General features: G+C 35.6%; 1 protein-coding gene across 1 annotated transcript in view; it reads right to left on the reverse strand.

Annotated features, from left to right (window-relative positions):
- The window catches only part of LOC134536317 (hemicentin-2-like), a 365,105-nt gene extending 356,326 nt beyond the window's left edge, over window positions 1-8,779 (reverse strand). The window contains exon 1 of the mRNA XM_063376068.1: window positions 8,377-8,779. Within this exon, the coding sequence (XP_063232138.1) occupies window positions 8,377-8,485 (109 nt within the window). The 5' untranslated portion in view covers window positions 8,486-8,779. The remainder of the gene's footprint in view (window positions 1-8,376) is intronic.
- Between the last annotated feature and the right edge of the window lie 16,780 nt (window positions 8,780-25,559).

The raw sequence follows: 25,559 nt of genomic DNA on the forward strand, positions 1-25,559 counted from the left end.
TTGCAGTTATCCTCTCTGGTCTTGATTGCTAAGGTGTATGGCTCATGTGACATGGTAATCGTGAATGGTTCGGTGCCAATTCCAATATGACTCCCATCTATCAAAGATCACCCGTTTGGTGCTAAAAGTAATTTGTAGCCTATTTGGATAATGGATGTTTATCACTTAGACTCTTACTTTGACCAGTTGCCCAACTTCAACACTTTTATTTTAAAGGTATATAAAGTTTGCAGGCCAAAATTAAGCTAAATTAAGACATCCATTAAAATATTTTGTCACTTTATTAATTGTTTGTAACACCCATTCACGATAAGTCCAAAAATAATTCAAATATTGTTATAAAATAGGTCCACTATATGAGTTTCAACTAAAAGTTTAGCTTTTAAAAAATCTTATTTTTTCTCTTAGGTTTTTAAAAATTAAAATTCAAAATTAGTGAATCAATTTTTTTTAAACATTCGAGATAATGTTTCTCAAAAATTTACTTGTTCATTATAAACCCAAAACTGCTCAATTTATTGTTGTTTTTTTGTGAAATATTTTTCATCACCTCTTGCTACTACTAAACCTTTTGCAATTATAATGTATTAGGTTCAACTAATCTATGCGATTCTGTGTGATTCTATGTGATTGATTTAATTTTTATGATATGATAAATATAAACGCTACTTACTGCAAGTTAAATGTTATAAACCTGTAAAAAAAATTGTGTATTTCAATTTTTTTTTTGTAGCTGAGAGCACATTTTATTAGCGTGTGTAATATCTACCAGAACAAAATATGTCAACTGTAACAATAGAAGAATCACTTAAAGAAAAGGTATTTATTATTCATAATAAGAAGCTTTTCGAAAGCACACGCTGTATTGCTGTATTCATCCGCTCATGGCGGTGGGATAGGAACAGAAGACACGTTCACAGTTCCTACAGATTTTATGCGATAATTTTTCTTATCTCTCGGTATACGGCATTTGGTAGGAGTATTTTCGTGAAAATGTAACGGATCCATACGTTGCAACATAAACACGAAAATGTTAGGGTACATACCAAACGTACTGGTGTGCCAAATGTAACTTTATGATAGTGAAACTACAATGGAATGTATATTTCGTAAACTTAAAGAGTCATAATAAGTAATCTCAAATTTTCACACACCTAAGAAACCTGGCATTGCAATTATTATAGTACAAATTCTCCTTATACTGGGCTCGGTAACACGGCTTTAAAGCACGCTTGAGGGTTGTGGTTTAAATTTCGTCCATGCAATTTGTTTCCAATTTTTTAATACCATTGTAATAATTTTGGATTTCGCTTTTATCGGAGCCGATTTATTATATATTTTAAATTTTCGTTCTGCTAATCAAATATTATTCAATTATCGACGTACCTCCTCCGGGAGCTAATTCTAGCGGCGGGTGCGGAAACTACGTGTGATTATGTCCTGAAATGTAGTATAATTATCGCACCCTGATTTATTCTAAGGAATTATTCGTTAAATTTTGTGTACAAGTTTCTTATTACAAGTGTATTTGCAAAATGAGAACACGTGAATTGGCCCGTTACCGAGGTTCGATGTTTAGGGACACAACGCTGACGATTACTGAAAGACTTGCTCACATAATTTTTTTTATATTAATATCAAGAGATTTTCAAAGCCCATATCACAGTTTATATTCACAGTTTTAATAAAGCTGTAGTAATTACCGAAAAGTAATAAAATATAAAATGCTTAAGACTTAAGGAATAATCGTTTTGATGCGTCTAGTAACTATAAACTTTCGGGATCTCATTATCTGATAGTCATGCTTTAATGAAGTCAAATGTTGAAAATCAAAGGGCTGAAAATTGCCGTGGGTAAAAAAAAAAAAACTGTTGAAAACAAGATGGCGTCTTTCGTGTCGTACATCTCCCCCTTAAAAGTACCCTGGTTGCCAGAGGCGAATTCTACCGCACTGCCGGAAAGACGAGAGAGGCAGAAGAAACTAGAGAACCAGCGCAAGAAGTGCTCTGGCTGGTCTCGTTTCCTTGCTGCCAACATTCCTTCAGTTTGTTGCCAGGGAGGGAAAAGAAGTGCCAACCTTGAAATCAAGAAGGTTGAGAAGGGTAGGGGGGCGGAAAAGGGGGTTCGAGAGGCGATCAGTGAACAAGGTTCAAGGACAGCCCTCCCAGACCAGCTCAAATAAACACATTTCTTTTATCTCCTTTCATGCCATTCCATTCGGGTAGAAGTATTCCTCCCCACCACCCACGCTCTGGCTACCCCTCCACCCAACCACCACAGACTGCTTGCAACGGAATTCTCCTCCGAGTCGCTTTGAAATACACCGTTAGAAATCACTCTAAATCTACGGAATTTTTGAAGGAAGAATTCAAATAACTGAATCTTCGTAGAAACTACACGGAATTTTTTTATTTCCCCATTGCATGTTTTGTTGTAAACAAAGATGAACACGCACGTGGACAAAATAAGATTTTTCTTGCTGTGGACTCAATCAGTTTTTTTAATGTTTTGCAAATCCACGATTAATATGTATATATAAATTGGAAGTGACTATTTTTAACAGTGTATGGTTGAAAATCATTATCAAAAAACCTTCTGTTTTGGGTGGTGACTCATCTGACAGGAATGAATTGTTACGTGTGTGTTTTCCAGCGGTTCTCCGATTTCATAAAATGTGGTAAATCGTATATATATATATATATATATATATATATATATATATATATATAATTCCTTTATTGGAGTTCGGGGAGAAGGTTAAGTACGATCGACAGCAACGTCATTAGAAACGCTAATACGAAAACTGTACATACAAGGAACCTGTTAAACAAAGGTACAAGTCTTGTAAGTAGCAATAATTGCAATAAATAAGCCCTTTTAATGACAAGCTTTTTGCTGGGGAGGCAATCAAAACATACATTAAGATATTTTAATCAGCTTTTTAGAAAATCGTGTTACAGCCATTAATTGTTGATTTACTTAAACATTGCGCAACTTGTAATCACAGCACACAACCACACACACACACCAACACACACACACACTAACCTACTCACACTCTCAAACGGTTATATTGCTACTTATTATAATTATTTTATTTTTACATTTATGTTAGCCCACTTTATCTAATTCAGTTCTTATACTTTAATTGTACTGTTTCGTTTATAATATTATTTTACATTGTTATTAACTAAGCTTAAAAGATAAATAATAATGTTATAGATTTCTTAAAATGGCTGGATAAATTATTTTGGAAAACGTCATGTAAACTTTTTATCTACTGTCAGTTTCAAATGAATGGAAATTTTTAAATTATTAAAATTTAAAGAAGCGCTGACATCGCTAGTCAAATTAATACAATCAGTGGCGTATGCAGAAAGATAAACACTTAGCGCGGCCAAAAAAATTTTACGTTTTCAACGTACAGAGTATTATCTAGTTTTTTTTTGGTTCAATATCTTAGCTCTGGGTATACCGCATTTATGTAGTAGGAGTAATTTCGTGCATGAAACGGAAATGTGTAACAACGGTGGTGCCATCTGTGGCGGATGGCGCGAACCAAAGTTCACAAGGCCAAAGGGAAGCTTTATAGTATTAACTGTTCATTGAATTTTAACAAGATGGGCAGTGTTTTAATAAAACGCATTGTCGAATATCAGTTCCCAAGCCGGAGTCTAGTAATTTTTTAATGTCTGTTTCGTATTCATAAGAGCCGTTTCATCACTACATATAAAATATTATGTTGGTATGTATGGCGTTGATAAACTCCGACACCGTTCAACCGATCGCCATCAAAGTATTTTTTTTTTCAAAGAGAAGGGTTTTATGCTATCCATTTTTTGTAACTCGCCGCTAGATGGCGCTGCAGCGCATCAACTTCTAAACCGTTCAACCGATCTCCATGAAAATTGGTATGGATAAATATTTGAACAGGGAAAATATTTCCGCGGTATCCATTTTGCTACAACCCTTCCACTAGATGGCGCTGCAGCGCATCAACTTCTAAAATCTTTCAACCGGTCGCCACGGGTAAACAGAAAATCACAGGTCACATAGACTTACAAAAACAGCAACTGTGTGTCATTTCTCTGTGTCCACCACACTTTCATACAGCACTATCAGTTTCGCTTTGACTAGCGGACAAAAATATATCACCCTGTGTTCAGCGTGGGGTATTGCCGCTAGTTCATTATAAAGTTTTAAATTTCGCTCTGCAAATTCTTCAGTCAACGTAGCTGCTCCGGCAGTGAATTCTAGCGGCGGGTGCGGAAAATACGTGTGATTCGCGTTGAAGAGGTGTGTTTATCTCACTCGGCATTGTTTTAAAGAACTGTACGTTAAATTTCGTGTCGCGAGTTTCGCGTTGCGAGTGAGTTTCGGCGCACGAGAACACTTGAATTCGGCGCTTTTTTTTTTTTTTTACCGAGGTTCGACGTCACACACACCTCTGGAAAGTAGCTTTGCAGCTTCTCGTGTTTCGCATGAGGGCCGACCCCTCGCGACCTTTGTCCGGCTCGCGTCCGCCGCCCCTCGGAAGGTCGATGAGGGGAGGGAGGGGAGGGGTGAGTGGGGGTCGCTAGAGTCCGGCGAGCAACGTAATTAGCTCATCAAAGCGCGCGGGCCCCTGGCAGTCTCGGGTGGCAAGACGGGAACGAAGAATCAAGGACACTCCAGCCTCCTTCAACACACCTCCTCCCCGCTGTGATGTAATCCGCCCCCGGGAGCCCAGCTTTGTCATCCGAGAGTAATGTACTTAACACGCAGGCGAGTGTGTGTGTGTTTTTAATAAACTAGATTTCAAGTATTCATCAAACACTTTCCGTTGAACCGAAGTCTTGTGTGTTGCAATTTTCCTACCTCTTTTGCTCACCAAATATTACGAAAAACCATTAATGTCCGTAATGACGTATCTTTCATATAACATATATATTATTTTACCTATTTTTAAAAGATATTAACCTATTTTTTTTTTACCAATAAGAAACTCGCATAAGTGCATTTAAAATTCCTTAAGATTTATTCTAGGACAATAAAATATATAATGAATTGAAATTGAACTGCTTGTTTAGTAATACTGTAAGAGGTACAGTGTAAAAAAAAACTGCAAAAAATATTCGAAATGATTTTTTTTTATTTTTGTTAAATATTTAATGTTTCGACTAGATGTACAAAAATTTGGTTGTTTTTAGTATGTTTTATGTTTATAAATATAAAAAAAAAGGAATTTTGCACCGAGACTTTATTTCTATAAATAAAGGTATTGACATACTGTCAAACGAAATAAGGTAAAAAAATTCTTAGGTTTACGATATTTTCATGAAAAATGTATAATTTTTAGTACACTACAAGCAATTAAAATTGCTATAATATAGTTTAATCCATAACAATCCTAGGCTTAAACTATCAACTTAGGCAACCATTAAAATCATTTTTATTTTATGAGATAATTTTGTGATGACAATGGTTTATTTAATGATCTCTAAACATGAATAACCCCAATATTATAAACATTTATACTCTTTTTGTACGTAACGAATCTGAAATGATATCTAAATAATTTTTTTTTTAAATTAAGTTCCGTATTTCAATTTAAAGCAATACATATTATGACGAAATTCCAACTTTTTTTCTAGCCATCTCCACGAGCCAGAAGCGTCTGACAGACCAACCTAGTTGGAACAGTTACATGGTTCTGTTTTACATAAAGCATGGAATGCCAAACAAACAAAAAAAATGGTATTCACACAACAGTGTATGTGAGAGGGAGAGAGAGATAGAACACAAAAGAATTTAACAAATTACAATAAACTGGAATGTATAACACGTATTCTCGTGTTCTGAAATTACTTTAAAAAATGTGACAGTATAATTAGCTGTAGTTAAATTTTTCATGTCTTCAACCACAATAACACAGTTATTTTTATTTTTTTTAAATCTGAAACGAGTGGTACTGAACATCACTTAATTCTACAACTACCATAAAACCGTTAAGAGGATTCTGTACAGCATAGTTAGCTTTCTTTTTTATTGTTTTCACTTCAATCCACAAACGTGTTCTAAAAACATCAGGGAAGGTATCTCTTCAACTTAATCATATTTTATTTTTAAGTTCATCGACCCAACGATGAGGACATTAGAAACGGAAAAAAAACAGAACCCCAGTAATCCTGCGTTGATTCCGGGAAGCAATTAAACACCGAAATCCAGGATTACCAGCCCGGGACTCAAACCCGACTCCTTTCGTTTGCGAAACCTATCACATGCCCCATCCATCTCAATCTCCTCTCTTTTAAGGGGGAGAATGGAGTGAAGGTGGTAAAAATTATTCGTATTTAAATGGTCGAAATTCGAATTTAAAAAAAAAATATATGTTTACTATATATACAAATAAATGAAATCAGCAATTTATGAACAAACAACTGGCTTATATAAAGTTCAGAAACACTGCTGCAATTTTATTATTTGTTTTGGGAATAAAACCGTTACACAAACAATGTAATATGTAGTGACCTCCCTGACAGCTTTTTATTAAAGTTCGGTTCGACCCGTTTTTTTTTATTTGTGGGGTTGTTTCATTTTCACGTCATTATATTGTTTTATTTGTAATTAAAACTGGTATTTTACTATATAAATATTGATACTTGATTATATTTGTTAATTTTTTGCCATGAGATAATCATATCTTTCATTTTACAAAATTCTGGGAAATTATCGTAAAACACACTTTTTTGCCTGACCAATCGAATCATGGTCAAACGCTAAAAAAAAAATTTCCGAGTTTCCACAAATGTGTGACACATAGTACACTATTTTTAAAGCTCAGTTTTCTAAATATTACTTCATAAATATTTGGGATTTCGTAACATAAAAACTAAAAGTATAACATGTCACTTGAAACCCAACATTAAGGAGGTGCGTCAAGTTTTATAACTTTTTACTTACGTTAAAACTTTTTTTAACTTGTAAACATTTTGAGTGGCTAAAATTTTGACTTTTGACAGCTAAGAAAAAAATATATATAATGAAACATATTCAAACTTTATCATCGAGTTAAGTCAGTGGTTTTGCCTTTAAAACCTTCATATTTTTATTATGTTATCCAGTATCCACTATCTGTACGTTCCAAATTTATTTAAAACTGTAACTTTGGCAGCAAATTATGCAAAAAGGTATGCAGAGAGATTTTTTTTTGTTGTGAAAACTAAGCCATTCTAAAAGTGTACAAGTTAAATAATGTTCAACGTGAATGTGTGAATGATGACTAGAGCCCAAAACTTTTCGAAAAAAAAATGCAACGTTATAATGTATAGGTAGAGACCTGCAAAATTCGGGGATTCATTTCGTGATATGCTACAATTCAAATAATTATACCTTAGCGCTGCTTCTACCACTGGTTCACTGTTAATCTGGAGTAATGAGGGCCAATTAGAGACCCTCGCTCAAAGAAGTGTCGAATCACAGACACTCAGTCGAGACGACTCACAAGTCAGCAGCCAATGAACAGGTGGCATTTGCCCGAGTGTGTAGAGTGTATTAGAGTCTATCCTGGAGGTCACTGAATCCGCGAATTTTGCAGGTCTCTACGTATAGGGTACACCGGCGCCAGTCATAATCAGTGGCCGTCTACAAGAGAAGCAATTGCCTCATTTTACCGGGCCGTTCAGGACGCGTTTGCTTCCGCACTGAGTTACTTATGACTAGAGACCTGCAAAATTCGCGGATTCATTCGGTGATAGGCTAGAATTCAAACACATATACCTATTAGATAATTTTGCTATTGGCTTACTGTTCATCTGGACGAGTCTCAACCAGTTATAAACCCTCAACCAAAGAAGGATCGAATCACAGACAAACCAGCTGAGACGACTTACAAGTCGGCAGCCAATTAACTTGCGTTATTTGCCCGAGTGTACAGGGGTATGTGCAGTCTATCCTGAAGGTCATCGAAACCGCGAATTTTGCAGGTCTCTACTTATGACTAGAGACCTGCAAAATTCGCGGATTCATTGACCTCTAGGATAGACTCCACAGTCCTTTAAATACTCGCGGAAATGACACCTGTTCATTGGCTACTGACGCGTGAGACGTCTCAGCTAGGCTGTCCGAAATTCGTCACTTTCTTGGTTTAGTGTTTCCCATTGGCTCACAGTTCCTCGGATAAAATGTGGGCCAATCGCAGAAGCGGTACGAAGGTATAGTTGTTTTGATGCTAGCCTATCGCGAAATGAATCCGCGAATCTTGCATGTCTCTACTTATGACCGGTGTGCTGAGGAAGAAACTCGACCGATCAGGAAAAGCGCCCAGCTAGTCTCGGCGTGGCCGTGGTAACGACCCTGAAACGGAACGCACCCCCTCCTGGTCGAGCTGACACTCACTGTCCTTGGCGGTGCGCGCCGGCCTCAGGCAGAGCGCCACGGCCAGCACCGTCGCCACGACCACCCCGGACGGGACTCGAACCAGCCGCGCGGCCTGCCGCTGCCTCATCCTCAGGCGTGGGCCGGCGCTCGTGCCATCGGGAGAGAGGTAGGGGGGTCCCTACGTCGCCGCCAACAGGTGCCCGTCGGCAGTCATCACAACGACGCTCTGGCGGGAGTCAATCCTCGGGGCAGCACAGGCATCACACGCTCACACGCGAAGCTTGCCGATGTGGGTGGGTCTCCGGAGACCGAGAAGGTACGCGCGGGTGGACTCAGGGGTCCAGCGACACTTCTGGAGGTCGGCCGCTGCGGGCGCGCGCACACACACACACGCGCACACACGCGCGCGCGAGAGAGGACTGTGCGCTCCGGGCGTCGTTAGGCCGTAGGGGGGGCGGGGAGGGGGGTCGCCCTCTGGAGTCGCGCACGCGCCGCGGCGTCGCGGCGTCGATCGTCGCCGGCAACCCCCTCCCCTCCTCCCATCCTCCCCCCACTCGGCCGGGGGTCGATGAGGGAGGAGGGGGGAGGGGGGTTGGTGCGTCCGGCCATGACCGACGCTTCGCTCGTGCTGCGTCCGACTTCAAGCGTATTCGTGTCGACTCGCTTCGCCACGACACAGCTCAGTTTTTTTGTTCTGACCAAAAAAATTAATTTCCTCTATAATTTTTTATTTTATTTTGCTGTCACTGCCAATTTTTCCTTGAATAAATAGAAAAAAAAATTATTGTCTCGTCGTGCACAATCAGTAAAAAAAAAAATATTATTTCAAATTGTTAAGCGTATCTAAGTTAAATACATATACATATATTTCAGAACTAGCTATGTAGCCGTGCATCGCTACGGGAGTTTAAAAAACAGAACACAACCCCTTTTCGAATTAAAAAAAAAAATTGTTTGTATAACTTTTGAAATAAACTGATGAAAAAAAGTCGTTATAACTAAGGTAAACGAAAGCTATTCGAAGAAAACACGTAATATTGTAACTAACATTTTTGAAGTGTATTCACATTCACATTAACTTAACTAATGTTGTGCGATATGATGGCAGACTGACAGGATTGTGATCCGGAAGTGAATAAAACATTAACAATATACTAATAGTCGTTGCCATGACTTGGAGAAAGTTTCAACAGTGCAATAGCAATTGCCAAGAATTATCGGGAAACTGTTGTCAAAAGTAAATAATTAATAATAAAATAAGATTTTTTTTGTTTTAATTCTAAGAAGAGGAAACGGAAACATAATCCCCCTTTTTTTTATCAAACTTTTCCGCTTACTTCCTCCTTTGGCTAGTCGACATAAAAAAACTCACGGCTCTGGACTGCTTTGTATCCGCACTATACTCAAACTACATACAGACAGACAAACCATCTCTATGTTTTTTCTTAGTGATACAATCACAAAAGTTATTAATAATTTAATAATAGTTAGAGTTTGAAAGGGTGTAGATTGGCCAACTATTTTGTTTTGGGCTCAAAATTGTTATATATATATATATATATATATATATATATATATATATATATATATGTGTGTGTGTGTGTGTGTGTGTGTGTGTGTGTGTGTATGTGTGTGTGTGTGTGTATGTGTGTATGCTTTTCGTGCAATCCCAAGCATATTCAACCACATAGGGACCATAACTTCTCGTGGCAGGGCGATTATGCCTTTTCATTTACGAAGGTGAAAAATCAACATCACACTGTGGTGAATAACATGCGAAGAAAATTTTTGAAAGAGTAAAACACCGCAAAACAAAACTTAGAAATTTTGATCAAAAAACCACAATTTAAAAATGCCAAATTCTACTGTGAAAACTCAACAATTGTGAAACACTCATGCTTTGCAGGCGAAAACTTTCACCTCTATTCTTTTATGTATTTAAGCGCTTAACTAAAGTTCAGACATACATAAATTCGTATGGATGTTCTTCGCAAACTAATACAGCACCAAATATTTGCATGGATGTACATCAATAGGTACGATACGTAACGTGTAGATATGTATTACATTTCTATATTTTTATGTTTAGACCTCCTTCAATTTTAATACAATTTTTTCATGTGTAAACATCCTAGCTCTCAATATACGGCATTTGGTAGGAGTAATTTCGTGAATGTATCGGAAGTCGCATGGAACGGAAATGTGTAACCACTGTGCTGCCATCTGTGGCAAAGCTCACAGAGATAAAGGAAAACGTCATAGCATTAACTTTTTAATGAATTCTATCAATATGAGCAGTATTTTAATATAAAATTTACTGTCGAAAATTTGGTCCAAAGCCTTGGATTATTATTTTTTTAAGTTTTTTTTCGGTTTTATAGGGCATCATTACATGTCATTACATATAGTCACCATTACATAGTTTGAGTTTTCGCTCTACAAATCTAATTATTCGGTAGTCGACATAGCTGCTCCGGCAGCGAATTCTAACGACGGGTGTGAAAAGTACGTGTGATTCTTATCAAGGAATGTAGTAAAAATTTAATTTAATTTATAATTTATCACTCTCGTCATTTTTTAAGTTATCAATGTTAAATTTCGGGTACAAGTTTCGTAGTATAAATTATTATGCAACATGAAAACAGATCAATTTACTCGATATACCAAGGTTAAATGTTTGAACATAACTGGCGAGTACTGAAAACCTCGCTCACATTTTTTTTGTTCACTACGGAATGAATCATTAAAATTAGGTTATCCATACTGAAACCACAAAGTGTCACTAATTCGTCCATTTCTGCACATGGCTGCACATGTTACGTCAAAAGCGTAAAGGGTAGCAAAATCTTTTTTTTTTTTCGTACGCAAATAACCGGATGAATTAATGAGCGCAATCACGTTTTACTATAATTGGTTTACCTACGTTAAACACATCCTGAAAAAAAATTGTGTGAAATCAGTAACTATTCATTTTCATGAAAATAAACTAGGAAATTAGAAAATTTGGTTGCTTTAAAAGTAACCTGATGAAATATGTTCTTTTAATATTTATAAAATGATTGAAATTTATAAATTGAAAAACTGATTGATTGAGCTGATGAAATTATTTTAAGTCCAATGAATTATAATAAAAGGCTTATGAATTTGTGTGCTATATTTTAAAAAAATTACGTGTTTTCGATTGTCAGAGCTTAGGGATTGCAAAATGTACCAGATACTAAGTATTTTACAAAGGGCCCATTTATATTTGCGTTTAATAGGTTTAGACTTTCAAAAAATAAACAACTAGATTAATATGAATGTACCATACAAAATTTCGACGTTTAATCTAGAATGGATTAGAGTCTAAATAAATGCAAAAAATTACGGATATTATTTTGAAATACTATGGAACACTTTATTTACATAATTTATTTCAAGTAACAGTAAAAGAATTAGAAAAACATATTCTTAGCGTAGATAATTCGTTTTGAATATTTGATAAGCTGAAGAAATTATTTGAAGTATTTATAATATTGGAGGTACCAATTCCAATTTTCAATTTTTTCTAATACAATATATTGTTCGTACTTTAAAAAAATGTATTTATAAAAAACCAATTTGAATATATTTTATAATGGTGGAGTTAATCGAACTAATTCAAATAAATCTTAAATTTCTCGTGTAAGTTTAAATTCCCTCAAATTTCGTGTACCATCGCAGTCGGTGCAACTAGTATCAAGTTAATAAAACATGTAAGCCCTTGAGTCGTTCGTGTGTCTGCGCGAACACATACGCAGGTAATATGGAAACTAAATACTCCCTTTCCATTCTAAGGAAGGCTATAAAATATAGACACTAGTTATGGGTAAGATCCCAAATTTCTTGAATCCAAATGTTAAAAATAAAATAATATACAAGAAATGTATGTATTCGTCAACTGAAGTGGACAATTTATATCCCAATGATACATTGAGTTTATCAAACCTTGAATGTGTGGGTTAAGGTGTACCTACATTCTAATGGACTATAAAATGAATTATTTTATTTGACTTTTAATAATTATTATTAAATAAACATTAATATTACGTATATAATGAAGATTATCAGCAAACAAAAAATCCAAAAAATTTGCAATGTGTATAAATCATTAGTTTTTTATTTTCACGTTTTTTAGTTCGTATTTGTAGATAGAAGCCAAATTTGGTAAAAAAAAAAAAAAAAAAAGCTTAATTCAAAGCTAAATTATAAAATCAATAATAATCTGATCGTTGCGAAGAAACTTTTATTAATTCTTACACTCCCTGGTTTATGAATTTTCTAGGGATTATTTCGGGTAAACATATTAACTTGTGTTTCGTAGAAATTTTTTGTAGGCAATTATGTGCTTCATTCAAGATCTGCAGATGGGAGAAATTTTCAAACAGCTTCAGATACTATGCGTTTAGGAATTACAAAGACGTCTGAAAAAATCTCATAGTTTTATTTATGTTTTCATCAAGACGTGATATAATTCTTATGTTTTCCGTTTTATAAATTGATATGAAAATTTTTAACAACACTACAATTGTCTTGGTTATGCGCAACGTAATAGTATGATTCATTGCCATATAAGGAAGTTTATTGACATTTCACTTAATTAAAGAAAAGCTATTTACATTAGAAATAACTATGTCAATAATTTATATTTTATATTTGTTATTGTCCTAAAGTAAAATTGTAAGTAACACACATGTGTTAAGTATGTTGTGACGTCACATGCGTCAGTATTGCTAAGCTGGATTTTGAAAGCAACGTAATTAGTAAAGAGTTCCTTCCAGGCCAGCGTCCATGTTCTGAAAATTGTTAAGACCCCCCGCCAATATCCGGACACTGAAATAGTTTATTTACGCATCCGTAAATGTAAGACGGCTTAGCATCGGCCTGGTAGATCAATAATATTTCAATTAGGGGGTGTTTATTAAATATGCAGATACGGCCTCTTATGTAAGCCACACCATCTCCGGTTAATGGCTGTGCCATAGTGACGCAAAGTGTATTACGTAATATAACGTAATTGTGTGGACAAAAAGTTGTATAATACATGAACTTTAAGTTTTTTTTTCTGTTGTAAAATTCTATTTCTATGATAGTGAACAACTTCGTGGAACTTCCCAGTGTTGATGACGTGATGGTTTTCAAATTAAAATTGGTAAATTTTGAAAACTGTCAAATTTTAGACATAATACTTGAAAAAGAATTTACCTATAACCGAAAAAGTTTGGGCAGAATATATGTTCCGATATCAACCTACCTGTTTGAATCAATGGATGAATGGAAACTCCGATGTGTTGGTTGAAGGTATGGTCAACCTCTCTCTCTCTCTCGCAATAACAATCCCGCCACACCCCCCCCCCCCCCCCCCACCAACAACCAAAAATCCACTGTCATTTTAATATGTTTGCTTGAATTCGCCCTGCTGAACAAGCGTGAATATTGTTTCAAATTAAAAAAAAAATCTTAGTCTAAAAGGCTAGAGATGGTATTTTATAGACAATAATAATAAAAAAATTATTTTTCAATAATTCATCTGACAATATGCACTAATGCTCTATGACTTTTTTTTTTTACAATTTTATTCTAAATTACTCTATATGATCTCAGTCAGCTACCTATGACTTGTACGAATATCTCAATTAGTCTCCTTTACTTTTTGTTTATTAATGTATTTTAATTTCACTCTGTTTTGAATAATGTGAGCCTTTTTGACAGGTTCTGTAATAAACCTCCTGACTTTGATTGTTTTTCTTTAAAATGGACAAAATAGTTTTATATCCATGATTAGATGTTCCAGTGCTTCAAATTTTTCACAGCATCACGAGCTATCCAAGTCTGAAAGTTCCATGCAGCATCTCTCATAAAAGTCTTAATTTTATTTCGATTAGAATGTAATCCATTACCTACTATAAACATTCAATATCAGCGTTATTTTGTGGTACCATGCTAGATTTCCCATAATCACTTATATATGTATATATGTTTAATTGGCTGCCTCTCGATTTTAATTTTTATCTGGCTTGTACCTATTTGAGTTTAATGAATTATACAGTTATTTCATTGTATGCTTGTCATTCAAGTGGTTTCAATTAACCGTGATTCTATTATGCATTCATCTTTCTTGTCCATTCTTAAAGTAAATAAACAGTGGTGTGACCAAGAAATTTTTTAATAAATTCAAATCTATAATAGTACATATACATTCTACCCTATCTCCAAATAAAACACAGCATGAATTTTGCAAGTCCCTAGTCATTCTTGGGGACTGGATAACTTAGCTGGTTCAGATACATCCAGGATAGGCGGACTCCATAGACCACAACATACACCTTTCCATTGGCTTTTCACTTAAGGAGGGATGTTGAGTTGCAAGTGATTCGATAATTCTCCTATTGAGGGTTTCTCATTGGCCTATAGCCAATCTGAGAGGCATCTCAAAAGTAAAAAAAAAAAAATAATTATCTCTGCGAGATTAAGAACCACAATTTTTTTTTCGGCGCTAGTCTTAACTCATCACTAAGGTCAGGTTTATAAGCTACGCAACAGCTCCAACAATGCAACTTACAACTAACACAAAAGTCATTACGGTCCTTTATAAAGCTCAGAAGTAGCATAAGGTCGTCAAACTTTTCAAATTGAAATTGTTAAATAGTAGAAAACCGAAATTCTTCCCCAGGTTTATTTTGATAACAACGCGTGTTTATCTTGAAAATATATCCAATTTACAAATTTCATTTAACAGGTTTTATTTTAGGTTTTCACTATGCGAAAGTTTAATAAATGTAAACCTAAGACACGCAATAAAAATAACATCGTGGACTTCTGTATACATAACCCCGGCATCTTGTAAAAGTTTTCGTTAACACTCCACTTCAAATTAAGAAGGTGGAAACGCAATAAATTGAAAGTTGACCAATATCTGCGTTGAGATTTTGCATCTTACGTAGTTTATAAACTGATATTTGCAAACTTTGTTGCCGAACTTTTTTTTTTGCGTCTTGCGTGTCTTGCGGAGTTTGTGAATGCAGCCTTGAGGAGACCGCCTACCAGGGCACACACACGGTGCGCAGAGCTTCAGGAAAAATAACGCAATTTGGAAACTGCTCAATAAATCAGAGAGGGGTGTGTGTACGAAAAACATTTAAAAAACACGCTGAGGGAGGATGATTAGTCACGTGTCCATATTTTTTTTCTTTTTAAACTTTATCTTCAGGAGAGCGCAAATGGCTAAAATGCGTTTTATCAGAATAATTTTTATGCATGAAAAGCCTGGCACAGATTTTGAAAAGCACTCAAGGGCCTTGCTTTACACCTTTATCATCACTTCTCCGCCATTTATTGTACGGTCACCTCTCAAATCCCATGGTTTCTCTGTGCACGACAAGAAGACTGCGCTCCAGATCAGAGCCTTGTTCGTAGAGGCGACACCACGCTAGAAGCACTAGCGAGCGGGAACGAGCGTTTAACTGGGGCGCATCCTTTCTCGCGTACGGACCCTCGTGGTATGGCTGCCCGTGGACCCCTGGGTACCTCTCAGTTCCTTGCCAAACCGAGATCGATAGATCGTCACGAGATAAGACCGACCTTCGTTGGTTACCCTGCTTTTTTTGCACTTAGCTCTCGGTATACGGCATTTGGTGGGAGTAATTTCGTGAATGCAACGGAAGTCGCATGGAACGGAAATGTGTAACCAAGGTGCTGCCATCTGTGGAGGATGGCGCGAACCAAGTTCATAGAGACAAAGGTAAACGTTGTAAGTATTAACTTTTAAATGAATTTTAACAAGATGGGCTTTATCTTGATAAAACTGCTTTAGGAAAATCAGGTCCAAAGCTGAGGGTGTAGTAATTTAAGTCTTTTTAAGTTGTTTCAGAGCCGTTTCGTTATATAGTTTAAAATTTTGTTCTGCTAAGCAAATGATTCAATAGCTATCGTAGCTGCTCCTGTAGTGAATTCTAGCGATTTTAGGGAAACAACGTGTGATTCGCGTCAATAAATATACTTGAAAACACTATTTTCTTATATTTATCACTCTTCTCATTATTTTCAATAATTCTAACTTAAATTCTGTGCCCGAGTTTCGTATAGTAAGAATATTTTCAACATGCGAGCACACGAATTTGCTCATTACCGTGGTTAGATGTTACATATGACTGGCGAATACTGAAAGACTTGTTAACTTTATTTTTTTACTAGTGATTCGTATAGTTTGTATCATGTAACTTTGCTTGAATTCAACAGTTCTTAAGACCAGTGTACCAGTGTATTCATTTCTCAACTGTCACTTGAAAAACACCGCACGATGTATACTGTAGACAGAACGACAGTGGCAGAAGTATACGTAGAACACTAGTGCTACTTTTCAGAACTGTGAAATTTAATACAAATTTAATTAATACAGACTACAGCAATATTACGTCCATTTTATGGCATTACTAACTGAAGTAACCGTCGTTGTCCGGGCTGAACACTCAACACAAGGAACATCACTTCCGAATTTCAAGTCTGTTGGACATGCATTTCAAAAACGGGGAATTTTCATTTTTAAGTCACATTGATTTCACAGTCTCGGTGCAATCAAGTCTACTTATCAGCAAAACCGGGACGCCAATCTTCATCTTCATTTTTTTGGAAGGAAGGTGATCCCTGGGCAAGACCTGACGGACGGCACAGTGGGGTATTTGGTCGATTTAGGCGGCCAAAATTATTTTTATCTTTTAATTGGGTCTACATATGCCAGCTTACCCATTCGTGGTAGTTTAAAGTGATAGGAAACATTTTATTTGGATTTTATAAGACTTATTACTTTATTGATAATTTTATACAAAAATATGAATGTTACCTAGAACACCTACCTAAATTTACACAATAATGATAAATCAGATTATGACAGATACGGTTCTTCATCAGAAGATTCTTCTGTTCCTTCTGAAGTCTCATCTTCTTCAGTTTCAGCAGTATCTGGATGCTGATTTGTAGTTTCAGCTGGAAGTAGCATTTCTAGGGTTTCCTTTAAAAACGATTTTTTAATTTTTCGAATTATAGGCCTCATACCAGTTATCAACGGGTCAGAACTTAGTAATAGTCTGTTAAGCACATTTAGGTTGCAAGAGACTCTGGAGAACTTTCTTGCGTTATTTTGACGGTAAAGACGAAAATGTTTATTGCATGCTTCAGCAGCCTCTTCGGAAAGTTGGCCTATAAGCAGCAGCACGTTCTCTACCACAACGGGACCATGAATCAAAATCTTGTGAACCGTAGGCGTCATCGGATGCCATGTATATAACTGAACATACAGCTCAGCCGTCTCCATGGTATATTCTGAGAATTTTTCTATGGTTATATTGTGTCCACACGATACGGTTTCCAATATCACTTTGAAGCGATATATTAGTTTTGTAATCAATGCCTGTAATTTCTGCTGCTAATTCCGGGTCTATGAAAAACCTTCTACTAGTGTTACCATCATTGGTATTGCCAAATCCGGGTTTAGGCACATCTACAATGAAACCCATTTTATTTTTCAAGTTTTCTTGGATTTCTAATTTTCTCTTATTCACTAGTGCTTTTTCATTTTCTGATCTTACCTGCCACTTTTTAACGGGCAGTTTAAGGGAAAGATGCAATAAACTTTCAAATAAACGGATTCTAGCATGTAAGATCGATAGTCCAAATTTAAGTGTCTCTGCATTAATCTCGTTTTTTACTGATAGATTATTAAAATATTTACTTGTTGAACCACAAATATAACATCTCAGTGTGGAAGTTGTTTGAGTGGCAGCGTTACAAACTTTGGCGTCGATCATGGTGAGCATCATTGTGTGTTTTACTGAGTATAATTTGTCTGCCAATGTCACCTTCGTGTCTTGCAACAAATTTATAGACTTTTGTACATAGTTGATTTCTTCATTTGTTATGTCTGTGGATTATTTCACAAATCTTATTCTAATAGGACGACAATAACGTGGCGAAGAAGGCGTTGGATTCTGCCAGATTAATTTCTTATTTGTGCTACAAATTAGTTGAAGCGGTACAAAAGAACTCTGGAAAATATGTGCATCGGAGTCAGCATCATTCTGGAATTTTTGCTTATATTGAATTTGTAGCGAACCATCACAGCCCCACTTGCAAATTAACACTAATGAGTTACATTCTTCTTTATATTATGTTTGTACACATTCTTCTAAATGCAACAACAGTCGTGTAACAGTATGGTCCAGTAAATGTTGTAAGTTAATTGCAGCACAATTCTCAGTAATGAAATATGATTCCTTCTCTGGGTAACAATCTACTTTTGCTTTCTGAAGAATACTATAACAAGGATAGAACTTCTTATTAGTCCTTCTAATTATTCCGTACTGTCTTCTGGAAAGTTCCGCTTCAACAAACATAGCCAGTGCACTTAATGTCGTTTGTTGTGGTTTATCATACCCTAACCTAATAGAATATGCGCTCTTATATTTCCCTGCTCGCTTCGGAGAACTTGTAATTTCCTTCAGTATTTTGGAAGCGTCTCTTTTTCCTAGGAGCTCCTAATGTCACCCGAGTAGCGTAAGTTAGTACTTCAAACTCTGTAGTATGCCTTAAATGTTCTCTTCTTCCTTTGCTTCTATCACTCAAATCTTGATATCTCTTCATTGGCCTTCCTGGTCGCTTTATTTCTTTAGGAACTTCGAATATCCCATTGAGCCAATCACAATTTTTTTTACAAATATATCATTTTTCTTATGTGCTACGGTCCACCTTCGTTTAAATTATGATTTAAAATGTGAAAAATTATGCTTTACATAATTTATTTGTTCCTCAGAATAATTGTCATTATGTAATAAGTAATTTTGTAAAAATTCTAATTGTTCCTTAATATTCGTTAACTTTTACTGTTGCATCATGTTAAACAACTTTCTTAGAGTCACTGCATTGATGCCCGAAGGCCCTAAAACAAAATTTGAAAGAAATCGTAAAGAAAATAAACACATGTAAAAAAATTAATAATCTGCACACAAACACACACACACACACACACACACACACATATATATATATATATATATATATATATATATATATATATATATATATATATGACTGTATATAATGCAAAACCGCGTGAATCCGTGGGTAATTTTTACGTAATTGTAAAGTAGAAGGCTTAACCTTTTCATTGCATCAAAAATTATGACCGGGAAACCCCGGGAAGTAGACTAATATACTTACATAAGTTTAAAATTTACTTCGAAAATAAAGAAAAAAAAAAAAAAACTATGTAAAATGCTCTATCTCTGCTAAAACAGTTAACATCTGTACGAAAATACACGTATTTTATACACAATTACCTGCTTCATCAGGCTCCATTAGTTTTCACTTCACTCTCTAACCCGCATACACACAAGTCACTATACTGAAAGAAGCCTCCACGGGAGAGTCAAGAACGGACACGTCCACTTCATGAGAACAACAAGTTCCAACTGATCTCACGACCTTAAGGTTGCACCGAGCGATAAGATGGGTACAATTTCTTAATACTTGACTCTTCAGCTTTCATATAAGGTATCACTTATCTGGGTAGAGTCAAATTTGTAAAATCCACTTTTGGCCGCCTAAATCGGCCAAATACCCCACTGTGGGACGCACCAAACGATAGCGCGTTACAAATTCAAGGCAACGCCATTTATTGACGAGGTTCTAAACTGTAATTAGCACCTTTCTTTCGCTAGCAGTCGCGAGCTTCACTAAGCATATGAGTTTCGCCAAGGAGGAGGATAGGAGGTTGCCAGACCTTACTATATGACCGTGTGGTGGACCTAGAGAAATGACACAAACTCACTGTTTGTGTGTCTATGACCTACCTCCTATGATTTTCTATTATAAAACTGGATATACCCTTTTTTTAAAGTCAATTAGGGATGGAATTTCATAATTATGTGCAGCTAATGTCACTCTACGGCCCATAAACTATGTATACGCATGTCGATCCGTTGCTCCGTTGCTGCGTGAAAGAACAACAAACAGACAAACACACTTTCGCATCTGAATCCATGCTGTGTGCGTACATCAATGTATTTAACGACAATTTCATTTAAGCCAAACTTAACTTTAAACTAATTACACGCTTGAGAACGTTACAAATATTCAACAACCAGACGCTATATAATAGGTGTCATTTAAGGGAACGCGTGCACTGAAAAAAAAAAACATTACTTTCAAGTAAAGACAGCTTTTAAAATGTGTTTGATAAAAAATACATCATGCCTAAAAAAAAATGTTTCAGACCACCCAGACTAATTTTACGAATAACAGACTATTTCTGCTCAAACGTTTCAAGCAGTTGAACATGATATTTTACAGAATGACAATAGGGCAAAAAAACACTGAGATTATGCAAAATGTGACACATTACCGTAAAAATGTCACAAATTACTGTGTAAGTAATTTAATTTAGGAAGGTCTTAATTTTATTCCACAATTTAAATTCACTGAACTCTATTCTCTCCCAGTGTGTACGTCATTCCAAATCAAAGACTCTCCTTAATAAAAAGTGTGAGGATTAATTATTAAGTTCAGCTCTTCTTCAAAGACAGTAAAAAAGACCCACATGAACAAGCTATTTAATTGGTCCAGTCGTGAGAGAAATGTATTCAAGAAATACTTTTGTTTTCGGGAAAAAGTGACGGAAAATTGAAACATTATTCTCGCATATTATTACCAACTCCTATTGCCATTTAGAGGAACTCGCAAGAAAAGAAAGGTGTAACAAAACGGAAGGGGAAAAAAAACTTCGTAGGAAGTTATTCTGAGTCCTAAATGGTAGAAGTTTTCGAGCGACAAAAATGCCAAATAAAAAAAAGTCACTTTTGTTAGGTAATTACAAATTCAGTCTTGCTGGCGACTGGAGCTGCGTTCTTGAATAACAAATTTAAGAGTTTCTAACTTCCCAAAAGGACGCCTTAAAACGTGCTGCCAAAGACACTTAAATGAGTGTTGTCTTCAGATGTGAGCGTGCGAGGGTGAATGTTGTGCGAAATACACTGTAAAACAAATTTTTATTTTCAACACCCAAGGTAAAATAACGAATCTAATGATTTTGTTCAAATAAAATGAAATTTCATTTGAATCACCGACAATATTATCATTGCAAGTAACATTTTGATTTCATATGTTTGATTTATCGGAGCTTTTTTTTAACGTTACAATAATTTGGGTTGTAATATAAACATTTCTCTATGGCCATAGTACCCAATTTTGTCTTTGATAAAGTTGTTGCACTATTTTATCGAAATTCAACCTTGCATTAAATGTAAAATACACGAATTGTACATAAAACCTGGTCTGAACCCTGCATTCGGAGTGGAGTGCACAGATTCCAGCCTCAATCTTAGATTTTTATGACCTTTATTTTCCACATTCACCTTCACCTTTCACCTTAACATTTGACCATGACCTTGAAAAAAATCGTCTGCACCAAAAATTAACTCAAATTTCTCCAAATTGAAGCTAGAAACTCTTAACGCAATAATTTAAGAATTCAACTATTTTATATATATCGTATTAAGGTACGTGTTGTGTTAACACATAGTTTGTGATACGATAGGTTAGATGTTACACATAACTGGTGAGTACCGAAATATTCGCCCACTGTCTTTTTTGATTAGCTACCTCATGAAATACAAAGAAGGTTTAATTTCATCAAGGTAAAATATATCTTCAGAAACACTAAAACAGGCATTATAAAATCAGTTACTTAATATATACTAGAAATTAAAGAAGGGCTTACTCGTAACAATTTTATATAATATATTTCATACAAAATTTTTAGGAATTAAGTAAGTTATTCATCTGACAATTTATTGTTTCTGTGTCTTTATTTAAAATGTTTGTTATTTATTCTATTATTTTCTTAAAATCATGAAATAACCGCAATAATTTGAAATTTCGCGAGCAAAGCCACGGGTTATCTAATTGTAAATACAGTTGATAAAAAATTAGTAAGTCTTTATTACCAAAGGTCCAACCATTCTTAAGTTACTAATTTGTGACATTGTTAATTTTTATTGTGGTGTAACATCTTAGCTCTGGGTGTACGGTCTTGGGTAGGAGTAATTTCTTGAATGAAGTGGACGCCGCATGGAACGGATATGTGTAACCACGGTGCTGCCATCTGTGGCGGATGGCGCTAACCAAAGTTCACAAAGACAAAGGGACACTTTACAGTATTAACTGTTTAGTAAATTTTAACCAGATGGACAGCGTTTTCTTAAAATTCGTCGTGGAAAATCAGGTCCCAATTCAAAGGTTTAGTAGCTGCTCCTGCATCGAATTCTAGCGGCGGTTGCGGAAACTACGTGTGGATCGAATCTAGATGTTTAGTTGAAAACACAATTTGCGTGTATTTATCATTCTTGTCCAATTATTTTAAATAATTATACATTAAAGTTGGTTTCCGAGTTTTGTATTTATAAGTAAGTGTGTTCGCAACATGAGAACACGTGGATTTTCTCGTTACCGAGGTTAGATTTAACACGTCTCTTGCAAGTACTGAAAGACGCGCTAATTTTTTGACGTGACGTCTAATAAATCGATGAACGCCGGCTGCACGCACGAAAAAGTGTCCCGATACGTACATTGTCCCATTACGCTGTGTCCCGTAACGCTCAATGTACACTTGCGCCGCATCTATCTCTCTTCCACTCGATTGGAACAACCATCGATTTGACTTTTTCGAGGCACATGAAACTTGAAACACTCCCATTCGTTTCCTACTTTTCCTATCTTCGTACTATAACAGAATAACACAGATTGGAAGAAGTTAAATAGAAAACCTGTGTAAAAGTTATAGTTAAAATAATATCTTCGTTAAAGTAATAAACATATTTGAATTAATGAGTGCAAACAAAAGTAAATTTATCAATTGAATTGTAGATCTCATTTCACTCCTTCTTTCCATCCATACGAAATAGTGATAATTCAATAAAAATGATTCAATTTTATTCATTAAAGTATGCAATCATTTCATCAATGTTTTGTTATGACGTTGTCACGTTAAACTATCGTCCGTAAACCGACTTTACAGACAACCAATTTTTTTTTAATTTAGGCCATTTTCAGATGCGATGACAAGGTTTCGAGGCTTGACTTGATGTAAGTTTTTGGACGTACGCCATTGCTAAGAACTTTTTCTGTTGAAGAAAAACTAATAAATAAAATAAATAAATAGAAATACCCAAAAAAGACGAAAAAAACACACAAAATTAAGCAAACAATTGCTGTTGTCAACAAGGATATGAACACCACAAAATATTCCGAAACAGGAATATGGTCAACAAACAAAGAAAAACAAAGAAAAATGTACTAAGAGAACGAAAAAAAAAAAAAAAAACCACAAATGATGACAACACAAAAATATTGAACCCAAAATAATTCAGCACAACAGTAGAAACGAGACAAAAACACGACAAAACGAAAATACAAACAAATACAATAGTTTTACCAAAACAGAAACAAGCGACGTTTCGGGAACTGATATCTGCTCCCGTCCTCAGGCAGAGACGCACATGGTACGGAAACACAGGTGCGACAGAGTTTTTTTTTGTTGTCTTTTTTGGGTATTTCTATTTATTTATTTTATTCATTAGTTTTTCTTCAACAGAAAAAGGTTCTTAGCAATGGCGTACGTCCAAAAACTTACATCAAGTCATGCACTCCCATTGCACAAATCTTTTAAGGATAACGTTTCGAGGCTTGTTCGGACGGGTATCGAAGCCGGGACGGCTGGCGCGCAGCCGACAGCACTGCGGGACTCTGAGCTCGCCGGCGCACGTGACAGGTCACGGCTGGAGCACCGCCTGATGCCGTCGCGCTGCCATGGATACAGACGCGCGCGCAGGGGCTAATTGGATGTGCGATGGGCGAATTAATTATTCCATTACCAATCAGCGGTGGCTCACTGTTGATTTTTCGCTCCGTTTTAGCCCTCCACGGATGTCAAACCAGAAGAAAAAAAATTGTTATTTACGTATTCTGAGCCGCCACCTTCCCCCCCCCCCCCCCCCCCCCCACCCAAAGAAGTGATGTTTTTACGAAACGAAAAGTTTCATGATAAATATTAAAAGAAAACTTTAATTTCGAAATTAATTATTTACAAACTAATACAAAAAATCATATTTATCATTTTGCTTTCAAACCATAATATTATTAACAAAATATTCTGAATAAACTAAAATAATTTACATGTAAATTCATAAAATATGAATTTTAAATCAATGATTTAACTGATCTTTGTAAAACTTTAAAGTAAACGTACGTAAATATAACAAATCTCAAGTTGTTAATTATGTTACTTAATGTTATAAAGATCTGAAGAAAATAAATTAAAATTGATTTCAGGTTTATTTTTAAAGTCATAATTCTTATATTGCTTTGGGAGTGAAATTTGAGCATGCAACGAAATTCGAGCGCATTATTCAACGGAAATTCAACAGGCTGAAGTCCAATGTGCTTGGAAATTTTATTCCAGTTGTGTTCAAACGCAAGATACACAACGTAGCGCGTGGTTTATTTTTGAACAAATGCATAATATCTCGTGTAAGAATAGAAATTTTAAAACCTTTGCTTACTAACACTATTATATTAAAACAATAGCTACAAATGCTAAAACCTATAGTTCTTCATACTGCGAACAGTGAACACGGTTTTCTGCAATTGTGTTTTCTTTATGTTTCGGTACTTATAATTTAATAGTTAAGAAAATTATTTTTAAAAAAAAAAACATTGAGTAGATGATAACCTTTATTGGTTCTCTTTAACATGAATACTGCTGCACTATCTTCACATTTTGATGTTTACGAAATGCTTTATTTAATCCTTCCAAAGATTTTTAAATTCTTACGCCAGTACATAAGTATCTGTACTCTTTTTTAAAGATTTTTTTTAGAAAATACGTCATAACCGGTGATACTGTGCGTCATGAGAATCCTCAATATCGGACAAAGAAGATAATAATTCAAGCACGCAGAAAACAAGATTAAAAACAGGCGATGTCAAAATATAGACGAGCACGGAAAATTCCGTGGATGTAATTAGACAGAAACTAATGTTACAGCACAGACGGTCACAGTGAGCTGGAAACGACGAGAAAACTGCAACAAGGACGATAAATAAAGACAAGAAAACGAACTTTGATAACACAGCGA

The sequence above is a fragment of the Bacillus rossius genome, chromosome 10 (assembly GCF_032445375.1).
Source record: "Bacillus rossius redtenbacheri isolate Brsri chromosome 10, Brsri_v3, whole genome shotgun sequence".
NCBI lineage: Eukaryota > Metazoa > Arthropoda > Insecta > Phasmatodea > Bacillidae > Bacillus > Bacillus rossius.